The following is an 11,321-nucleotide window of genomic DNA, read 5'->3' on the forward strand; positions in this document are numbered from 1 at the left end:
GGGCAGTGTCAGGGGCTGCAGGAATTGGGGAGGGGGCAGCGTCAGTGGCACAGTCACGGGGGAGCAAGTGGTAGATGGGCAGCCACTGTGGGGGAAGGTGCAGGGGTGCACAGCGGGAAAGGGGGCAGGGCTCAGCCCACTTGAGTCCCCCACTGCCTGATACCCTATTACCTTTCCTGTCACTTGTCCCCCTACAATGGCTTGGCCTGCAGTAATACATTTTCCATGCATAGAATCTAATTATTAGTGGATCATTTTAAATTCAAAATTGTCCTGGATTCAGGTAAATATGGTATGCTAACCACTTAGGGAGCTAGTATCCACAACTTTTCCCACACTTGCACACAACAGTAACAGAAGATCAAATTAATCCCTGGTGTAATTTCAAAGGTCAGGGATGTGTATATGGGTAGTCAAAAGCTGTGAGGAAATGGGCTAAAAATGGCATTGACTTCTAGGGAAGATGAAGGAGTTAATTTTTTGGAGGAAGGGGAATTTAATGTGCTTAAGTTAAAACAATAGCTAGAGACCAAGAAACAAATGTGATTTGGAAGAGATGTAGCATCACCCTGATTACTTTTCTCAAAGGTTATATCTTGTCTTTTTCAGAATGTTCCTCATATTTGTTTGCAAAATGTCTAAAATGGGTTTCAGCAACATTTTTTTGTGGTAGGCTGGAATGACCCAGCTCAGGTCTGAGGCAGGCTAGTGCTAGGACCTGGCCTGGCTGGTGCTGCATCTCCTCACTGCCAGGCAGTGGCATGGGTGAAGCACCCTGGCACCTGGCTGTGGTGTGTTCAAAGCCCCAGCCACCAATGCCACCCAAGGCCATGGCTCTGCAAACCAGCTCCAATGACTCTGTGGGCTGTAAGTGGCCAAAATTTGGTCTAGAAGATCTGGGACACTACTGTAATATAAATAATATATGATCTGGGCCTGTAATATAAATAATGACTAGCACTAATAATAATTAATAGCTATTTTGTAATGATGAAAAGTCTGCTGACCTGGTTGAAAAGCCCATCTTAAAATAAAGAGTATCAAGGGGCACTTTGCTGATTACACGGGCCATTCTGCTGTGACACCAAGTAAATAAAAGGGCTCTTTATTTTACATACTTTCATATTCCCTGCATGTGTTAGTAGTGTTCAAGTGCTGAAGTTCATGATGGTCAAGGAATTACATGAGACAAGGATTTTTGTGTGTGATATCTTTTACTGGACCAACTGCTTGGTTGGGATAGACTTAAACAAGCTTTCAAATGCAAAGCATTCTTCATCAGGTCTGAAGGAAGGATGGACACTAAGAACCAAGGACACGAGTACTGATTTTATGGCAAACTAGAATTGACCCGATTCCTGAAAATCTACCTTCACACTATGGGTGATAATGACCCGCTTCTCTTTTGAAAGGTTTTGATCTCCCAACAATCAAGCCATCTTTTTTTCTGTTGTTTATCTGCTACCTCAGCTTTTTTTTCTTCTCCAACAGCCTTCCACACTGTTTTTAATCATCACAGTGCCTGCTTCTTCCTTCAGACCTTATGAAGCACATTTTGCATTTGAAAGCTTAAGAGTATCCCAACCATGTGGCTGGTCCAATAAAAGATATCACCTGTAAAAATCCTTGCCTTTCACATTCTCTGCATGTCATATTATTTACTCCGAGACTGTTTCTCCTGTTCTACCTGTTGCTTAGTGATGGGAATTGTTTCCTCTCATTGTTCATTCTGCCAGGCAGAGACTTATGCACACTGCTGGTCTCAATCAGCTGGAATCTCTATTCTTGCCTACATTTTCAAGGTCTCAGTCAGTTTCCATCTCCCTCTTCCCATCACTTCAGCAGGTGTTATTATAATGACACTTTACTTCAGAGATGAGAAATCAGGACAGTATTTTTTTCACATACGACCCAGCTGAGTAAAGAATGGCCAAGCAGCCAATACTTCCAGTCACCCCTGAAGCATACAGAAATTCAGTCCTGGCTTGAAATAACATACATATAATCATTCTGACCCTATGGTATTGCTTTTGTTATTGTCCTCCCCCTTACATTACAAAAAAACAAGGCATTATTAAATATTGAAAGGATTACTGAATTTTGTATTCTACTTGGAGCTAGTAAAACTATCCAGAGACAAATTAGTTGAATTTTTATTGCATGCTTTACTTTGGATGAAGAGAAGCATCTACTTACTTTAAACTGTATCATGTATCCTGGTTGTATAATGAGTTCCCTGGAGGACAGGATATTGTGTGTCTTGTCCTTTTTCTTATTTGGCCAGTAGAGGTGAAATGATGGGTTGCCACAGAACCCTGCAGTCCTGACTGCATTAGGGTAAAAACTCCAGTTTTCTTCATGGGAAGTGCCTTCTATTAACAAGAGTTAGACAAAATTACTGTAATGTCCCAAAAAACATGTAGGTGTAGCCTCACAGAATCCTTAAGTGTAGCCCCACAGTGATTTTAATGAAATAAGCTTTAAATAAGTAACCAGGAGGCCTTGCTCAAGGGTCATCCTCAGTCAGACAGTGCAACTATTTTTAAATACTAGTACTTTAAAAAGAAGGTATGATAAACATTTTCTGTTGAAATGAAATGATCAGAGGTACCCTATATTTATGTTTAGTTTTAAACCAAATTGTAGTGAAATAACTGATGCTAATAAAAATAATAATGACTAATTAATACTTAAAACTGATGTAGGTAATAAAATATATACCTTGCATTTGCTAGCTTAAAGAGAACATTTCACACACAGAAAAATGAAATAAATGTGCATTGAAAAGCTTTTTGTCACATTTATTTAGTTCAACATACTGTCTGTAAACTTCTGACTTTTGACAGTGACAGCACAACAGAATGTTTGCCACGTTCTTCCTTACCGTCATCAAATGTATCTACCAGTTGACTGGGATTGATCTCAGCTCCTCCAATGAGTATGTTATCTAGTGCCCACTGAGCACGATCTGGGCCTGAAACCACAATGCCACTGTTAATTACAAATGGCTGCCACCAGCGCAGGCGAGTTGTATTGGTTAGAGCATGTTCGGGGAGGAGTATGTAGTCATGCCTGACCAAGACGTATTTCTGATAATCCATCTCATGAAGTAAGGTCCAAGATATTCCTATAACAAAAGGAATTACGATTGTAAACAAACATAAGCTGACAAAAGATTAAAGGAACATAATTGGAAGTCACAAGATAATATCTGTGTTCTTTGAGTGGAAAACTCTTAACTTCTAATAGAAGTGGGCAACCTTTACTCACAATGGTAGTATTTCTAATGGCAGCATATTCTGTATGCATAAAGGTAGTGTGGCAGTGCACCTTTGGGTGTCTGCCACTTTAAGGCTGAGAGCAGGCAACCAGCAGGTACAGGCCAGCCCTGATGAGGTGGCCATTTTAAATACAGTCCCACAGGGCTGAGCTAGCAGTTTGCTGCAAGCAGCTGGGGATCAGCAACACCCGGCTGAGCTGCTGATGCTGCTGCTGTTCACACAACACTGTAAGGTAAGGGAGGAACTATTGGGGATGGCTGGAGGTTCCTAGGTGCCCCAGGGAGAAGGCTAGGGCTAGTAAAAGCAAGGCCAAGACTAGACATGAGGCAAACAGCTTGCAGGCCTACACAGGGGCCAGGCAAGCCCCTGATTTAAAACAGGTAGGGGTGAGGCCTGAGGCTCAGGTGAGCCCAGCTGAGAGGGAGCAGGTGAGCAGTGCAAGAGTCTAGAGTCAATGCTGGCACCAAGAGCAGGATGGTCAAAAGGGTTAGAGTGCCCACTGCGAGGGACGCCCAGAGCTAGGGGGCCTGGGGTTCTGACTGGCCTGGAGGTGGGCCAGGGCCTGAGTGGCTAAAGGTCCCAGGGGGGAGCCATGTCCAAGAGGGAAGGAGGTCTAGGGAGCTGACAGTCCTGCATAATGATGGGGATTGAGTCAATCTGGTATCCCATGATCATCTCCTAGAAAAACTGACCAACTGCAGCCTCAGCTACATGACAGTCCGCTGGCTGGGGAATAGGCTCCAAGGTCAGACCCAGAGAGTGGTACCTGACGGAAGTCAATCATCCTGGTGCGCCGTGACCAGTGGGGTCACCCAAGGTTCCATCCTTGGGCCTATACTTTTCAACATCTTCATTAATGATGTGGACATCAGTGTCAGAAGTGGACTGGCCAAGTTTGCTGATGACACCAAACTTTGGGGTAAAGTGTCCTCACCCAAGGACAGGATGGTGATCCAGGCTGACCTTGACAGACTCAGAAAGTGGGTGGATGTAAACCTGATGGTGTTCAACACCAAAAAATTCAAGGTTCTCCACCTTGGGAGGAAAAACCTGCAGCATGCTTATAGGCTTGGCAGTGCTATGCTTGCTAACATCATAGCCAAAAGGGACTTGGGGGTCATGATTGACCACAAGATGAACATAAACCACCAGTGTGATTTTGCAGCTGGCAAAGCAGGCAAAACTCTGGCTTGCATCCATAGATGCTTCTCTAGCAAATCCCAAGATGTCATCCTCCCTCTGCACTCAGCTTTGTTGAGGCCACAGCTGGAGTACTACATCCAATTCTGGGCTCCACAATTTAAAAAGGATGTGGAGAAGCTTGAGAGAGTCCAGAGGAGAGCCATGTGCATGATCAGAGGGCAGGAAAACAGGCCTTATGATGACAGGCTGAGAGCTATGGGACTCTTCAGCCTGGAAAAGCGCAGGTTCGACCTGGTAGCTTCCTATAAGTATATAAGGGGTGTACATCAGGATCTGGGGGAATGTTTGTTCACCAGAGCGCCCCAAATGGTCACAAACTCCTCCAAGACCATTTCAGGCAGGACATAAGGAAGAACTTCTTTACTGTCCGAGCCCCCAAGGCCTGGAACAGACTGCTGCCAGAGGTGGTGCAAGCACCTACTCTGGACTCCTTTAAGAGACATTTGGACATTTTTCTTGCTGGGATCGTTTGACCCCAGCTGACTTCCTGCCCCTGGGGCAGGGGGCTGGATTGCATGATCTTCCAAGATCCCTTCCAGCCCTAATGTCTATGAAATCTATGAAATGATTAGGAATGGTCTGGAGAGCTGGACCAGTGAGAGCCAGCCAGCAGCAGGACCAGAACTCCTAGCCCAGTACAGGATAAGACCAAGGCAGGTAGGCTGGCATTGGTTCTGGGTAAGACTGAAAACTGCACCCTGCTGGGGATGGGTGGTCTGGTGGGGCTGTCTGTGGTGTGACAGTCCCCCAGAAATGCCAGGCCAGTTACCACCCTGGTGAAAGGTGAGGAGGGGTGCCTTAAAATCCCAGTCCCCCTCATCTTAGTGGGTTACCCACACCCAGGGACAGGCATGGGGACCAGGTACGCCTTCAGGCACCTGAGCCCCACAGGGGTGTAAGACCCTGGAAGCCCCAGAGAAGGGAGTGAGTGTAGATGCTCCATAGAGGGGGCAAGTGTGTGGAGGCATCAGAGAGATGGGGATGAGTACTGAGGCCCAGGTAAGTCTTTGGAGACCTGAGGCCACAAGTGGGCCAAAGGCCGAGTGAGGCAGCATAGAGGGAGCCGCGAGTAGCAGGGGCAAGTCACTGGCCCACTGGGTCGGGTTACCCAGTGAGGGGCTAGGGTCAGAGTCAGCTCAGTGTTTGGTGAACTGCCTGGTTACTGTGCAGATGAGGGTCACAGGAGAGGCCCAAAAGGCTGTGCCAGGACTGGGTAAGGAGTGCAGAGATAAGCCTGATGGTCTACAGGAGCCACTCAAGGAAGCAGGGCAGAGTGAATGTGGCCCAGTAAGGGGCATGAGTGCAAGAGGTCCAGTGAGAGAGGGAGGAGCGATAGAGGCCCCAGTGAGAGGGAGGCACTATATATGAGGCCCAGAACAGGGCAGTATGAGTGAGGCCTAACAGTGTGCTGAGTTTGGTCCATCCTCAAGCCGGAGGACGGACCAAATAAAACAACTCAGGAATGACATCTGCGAGGCATGGGACAAGATAAGGGAAGGTCGGAGTCATGTACAGTGCCCCCTTGGCATCGGGACATTAAAATGGGCAGCCTCTTGCATTTTACACCAGTTTTGGGGAACAGCAAAGTTGTGGCAGGTGAGATGGAGCATACTGCCCTACTTGGACAGGCCGACACAAGACCTGGACCCAGGATGGCCCCATGTCACAGGTAGCAGGATGGGGTCCTTTTCTTCAGAAACACAGAAGAAAATTTTATGAGAGAAGACATACAAGTAAGAGACACAAATATCTTTCATAGTTGGAAATTATAGCTCTGAATAATAGATTCTATATTATTATTGGTCTCAGTCTAAATTGGCACAGTTAAGCATTTACTGTGTTTGAGTATAAAAAAAATATGTTCACATGCAACTAAAATATTTACTTGCCTCCATCAACTGAATAATCTAACAGAACTCCCTCCTTCCTGCATGTTGGTCTGTGACAGGTTGTCATGTTGTTTTCACTCCCAATTCTTCCCCAATACTGTAGAAATCTGAAGGGAAATGCAGTGATAGTTACACACAGAATACTATATATCCAAACAATATAGTAGATTCTTTCTTACTTGATCGATTTGTTTACTGTCAAGAAATATATTGGCAATGTTCATTATACCAAAAAGTTTTATTAAACAAAACTGATGTTTACTTAGGACAAGATAGGTTTTTAGTGAATCTTGCAGAACAGGCCTCTATAAATGCAAATAGGCCACTATGGGCACAGCACATTCATCTGTGTTTGAAATTAAGCAAGGAAATGAACTTAATGAAAATCAGAAGTAATTCCAGTAAAACATAAAAAGGGAAAGATGAGCTACATACTAAAACAAATTCTGCATGTAATTCAGCAGAATTAGTGACACTTTAAAGCAGGAGGGTGAGGAAAACAATAATATTAGTATGCTTTGTCTCCTTCTGTATTTTATAGGCTATATTCTTAGCTGATATAAATTGGCATCAGGGTTCTAATGGAAGTATGCTACTTACAGTGGTTGAAGATCTGGCCTTATAAGTATGCAAAAGTTGTGTATTTGATATATCTAGTTTATGTATATTAAACAAATGTGATACAATCTTTTATACGAGTGAATAAAAGGTTGTATTTCACAGCTGTCTCATCACTGGGCAATTCTATTTTGTTGCAATAAATATACAGATGGGAAATACAGATTTTTAAAGGGAAAGAAAAAGCCACAGGAACATTTTAAGGCCCAATTCTGTAGTCACTTTAAGCACATTATTTTCCATATGTTCCCTCATTTCAGTGGAGTTACTTACCCGAGAAAAGCCATTCACGTCTGTAAATGTTGGCAGGACATGGCATTTTGTTACAAATTACCACAGAGACTTGTTCCTTTAACAGTCTGGCAAATCTCATGCTTTTCTTTCCCCATGGCCTTCAGTGAAGAGAGGCCGTAAGAGGAAATTCCCTTGGCCATTTTTTAAATGTTAATGCTTCAGCTTCACTTAGAAAAATCTGTATGATATACTCAAATTAGCTCCTGTCTACACCACTCTCATGCTAAGGAAGAAGTCTCTAGGGGTTTTTTTAATAGCTGTTTCTTCAATGTAGTGCATGCCCTACCCAGAACTCACATGATACTTGGTTAAATCCAATTCTCCTATAGCCGAACATAAATAAACACAATTGGCATTTTTTAAGTAAATACTTTTGTTTACTTATTTTTTGAAAACCTTTTGGGTGTTTGTGAGATGTGCTGCTGTGACCCTCTCAAATACTGTCAATATATAGAATGGGCACAGCACAGGCACATACACATTTTTTCCCTCATGCCCACTTAGTTCTTCACCTCTTTGCTGAGACTGGCAGCCAGAGTACCGGCTGGTGTCAGTTGTGAAGTTGAGGTTGTAACACAGTTGTCACCAGCACTGCACTGCTCTTAAACTTTGTCTATAAGTTCTAAACTCTTTTGAGTAAGGACCTTTTCTTATCATATACCTACAAAGCAGCAAGATACTCCGCAAAAATAAATAATGACTCATTTCACAAATGTCAGTGAAAAAATTCCAGTTGATGGTAAAAATAAGAACCATTTGTCATTGTCTACCAGAGATGACTCTGAACTGTCGCTTAGAAGTGAAAAGTTCAGTATCATCATTCCCATAAGCTGCCTTATCTGTTACTGTTTATTTATATGTTTGTTACCAATCTGATCTCTATTATTATTATTATTAATGAAGCCCTCTGTTAGAACACATCAGCTATGTCAAATTCTAGCTGGTAACATGACATACTTGGCACCCCTCAGATCCAGGTCTTGTGTGACAGCTTGTCTTACTGTAGTGCCTCCAAAATACAGAGCTGTATCCTCTGCTAGAATTCCACATTCAGTACAAGCATTTCCACCTTCCAAGGACATCCATAAATCTGGTTTAATTTCTTCATTGTCAAAGCGTTCCTTCAGGAAAGTCTGTAAAAAAAGTATGTAGCATTTGAGCAACAACTAGAAGAATCATCCTGCTCTACAGCCTTTTTAGCTAACCCAGTTATAATTTACTTTTGAAGTATGTTTGAAATGTTCATAAAAATAGTAAAGTGATTTTTTTCCTCTCAGGAGCTAAGGTCTACTGCCTTTGTACAGACAGTAAATTTTATTTAAATTATATCACCTGATTGCATCCATCAGATGCAAGACCTAGACAGGTTAGACCAGTGGGCAGAAAACAACAGAATGCAGTTCAACAAGGAGAAATGCAAAGTGCTGCACCTAGGGAGGAAAAATGTCCAGCACACCTACAGCCTAGGGAATGACCTGCTGGGTGGCACGGAAGTGGAAAGGGATCTTGGAGTCCTAGTGGACTCTAAGATGAACATGAGTCGGCAGTGTGACGAAGCCATCAGAAAAGCCAATGGCACTTTATCATGCATCAGCAGATGCATGACGAATAGGTCCAAGGAGGTGATACTTCCCCTCTATCGGGCGCTGGTCAGACCGCAGTTGGAGTATTGCATGCAATTCTGGGCGCCGCAATTCAAGAGGGATGTGGATAACCTGGAGAGGGTCCAGAGAAGGGCCACTCGTATGGTTAAGGGCCTGCAGACCAAGCCCTACGAGGAGAGACTAGAGCAACTGGACCTTTTCAGCCTCTGCAAGAGAAGGTTGAGAGGCGACCTTGTGGCTGCCTATAAGTTCATCACGGGGGCACAGAAGGGAATTGGTGAGGATTTATTCACCAAGGCACCCCCGGGGGTTAAAAGAAATAATGGACACAAGCTAGCAGAGAGCAGATTTAGATTGGACATTAGGAAGAACTTCTTCACAGTTCGAGTGGCCAAGGTCTGGAACGGGCTTCCAAGGGAGGTGGTGGCTCTCCCCTACTCTGGGGGTCTTTAAAAGAAATGACTTAGTGCTAGATAACATCCTTCCCCCCCCCCCTTTTTTTTTTTTTGCAACCCCACAAAAAAAACCCTTGCACACACGCAAACAAGTCTAGTTATTCAGTGTGGGCATATGGATACAAACAAGGACATTAAACTGCAAGATATCTAGGAGCTATAACTATTATTTATTGTTGGTACTCTGGTTGTGTTCAGAGGCAAAATTAAGATTAGGGCTCCATTGGACTAGATGTCATACAAATTCATAGTAACATCCAGCCCAGCATATAAGGAGTGAAAAATGGAATGATGAAGACAACCCAGATGACCTCAGGGACACCATGATTGTGACAATCTTCAAGGCAGGAGACAAGAAGAACTGGAAATTATAGAGGGATTGCCTTGCTGTCCCACAGGAAAGATCATTGTGAGAACCCTCCTGAGTTGTCTCTTTCCACTTGCTGAAGAGCTCCTCTTGAAATCTCAGTGTGGGTTTAGGGCATCAAGAGGCACAACTGACATAATCTTCACAGCTTGCCAGCTGCAGGAAAAATGCTGGGAACAACATAAACCTCTCTATATGGCCTTCTCTGACATCACAAAAGCCTTTGACTCTTGTCAACCGAGAAATGCTGTGGAGAATCCTTCTGTAGTATGGATGCTAACTGAAATTCATCACCATTCTTTGCCTGCTCCATGACAGTATGCGAACAGTGGTTCTCAATAATGGATCCATCACAAATCCTTTTGACGTTACGATGGGAATTAAGTAAGGCTGTGTCATCACTCCAAACTCTTTTTGATGTTCCTTACCGTGATGTTACATCTGACTACCAACAAGCTTCCAGTTGGAGTGGACCTACACTACTGATTGGACAGTAAACAGTTTAATCTAAGCTGACTCAGAGTCAAAACCAAGACCACCTCAACCTCAATCATGAAGCTCCAATGTGCCCATAATGCTGTAATCTGTGCACACTTGGAAGCAGACGTTCAGGTAATTGTCAACGTCTTTACCGAGGCATACAAGAAAATGGAACTGACACTTAGCATTCAGAAGACTAAGGTCCTCCATCAACAAGCTCTTAATGAGTAGTCCACAGCTCTGGTAACAATTCAGATTCATGCTGATACTCCAGGGAATTCATGGTGAGACTCTGGAGAATGCTGAGTATTTTCCATACCACAAAGCCATCTCTCACAGAAGACTGACATTGATGAAGAAATCCAACATTGCCTCAAATGTACAAGTGCAGCTTTCTGATATCTGAGGAAATGTGACATCAGATCTAAAACCAAGCTCATGGTTTATCAAGCAGTTATGATCCCCACCTTACTGTATGGAGCTGAGATGTGGACAATGTGAAGGAGACACATCAAGTCATCGAAGAAATACCATCAATGCTACCTGCAGAAGATCCTCTGAATCCAGCGGGAAGACAGACACTCCAACATTAGTGTCTTCTTACAAGCAAACATCATGAGCATTGAGGTGATGATCATCCAACATCGATTTTGCTGGGCCACCCATGGTATCCAGATGTCCAACTCCAGACTCCCGAACCAAGTTTTATTCTCCCAACTCAGTCAAGGAGCAAGCTCAAAAGGAGGGCAGAGAAAGCGCTTCAAGGGTATCCTCAAGGCCAACTTAAGAAATGCAACATGGACATCAACTCATTGGAGACTATTGCCCATGAATGAAGGAAGAATACTGCAAGGATCTCAGTACTTATGATAACCTTACGATGACAACAGGAGATGAGAAAACAGGAGTGGCAGGAACAGTGTGTTGCAGACCTAATCCTGAATCCAGAGCCAACCACTCCACATGGAAACACGTGCCTAAGTTGCAACAGAGTCTGACGATCCCATATCAGCCTCATCAGCCATATTTGGACTCACAGATATGACAATCATATCTTGGAAGTGGACCGGAAGTACTTCTGGTCCACTTCTGGGTTCACCGGCAAGTGCTCAGGGGACCCCCCCGGCATT

The 11,321-nt window shown here is 43.9% G+C and overlaps 1 protein-coding gene across 1 annotated transcript in view; it reads right to left on the reverse strand.

The window, feature by feature from the left end:
• RELN (reelin) overlaps positions 1 to 11,321 on the reverse strand; it is a 479,029-nt gene that overhangs the window by 27,766 nt on the left and 439,942 nt on the right. Inside the window, exons 54-57 of the mRNA XM_025214714.1 lie at positions 8,243 to 8,418; positions 6,374 to 6,480; positions 2,885 to 3,127; positions 2,197 to 2,372 (exon numbers count right to left, since the gene is read on the reverse strand). Coding sequence (XP_025070499.1) covers positions 2,197 to 2,372; positions 2,885 to 3,127; positions 6,374 to 6,480; positions 8,243 to 8,418 — 702 coding nt within the window. The remainder of the gene's footprint in view (positions 1 to 2,196; positions 2,373 to 2,884; positions 3,128 to 6,373; positions 6,481 to 8,242; positions 8,419 to 11,321) is intronic.

This window comes from Alligator sinensis, unplaced genomic scaffold (assembly GCF_000455745.1).
Source record: "Alligator sinensis unplaced genomic scaffold, ASM45574v1 scaffold915_1, whole genome shotgun sequence".
Classification (NCBI taxonomy): domain Eukaryota; kingdom Metazoa; phylum Chordata; order Crocodylia; family Alligatoridae; genus Alligator; species Alligator sinensis.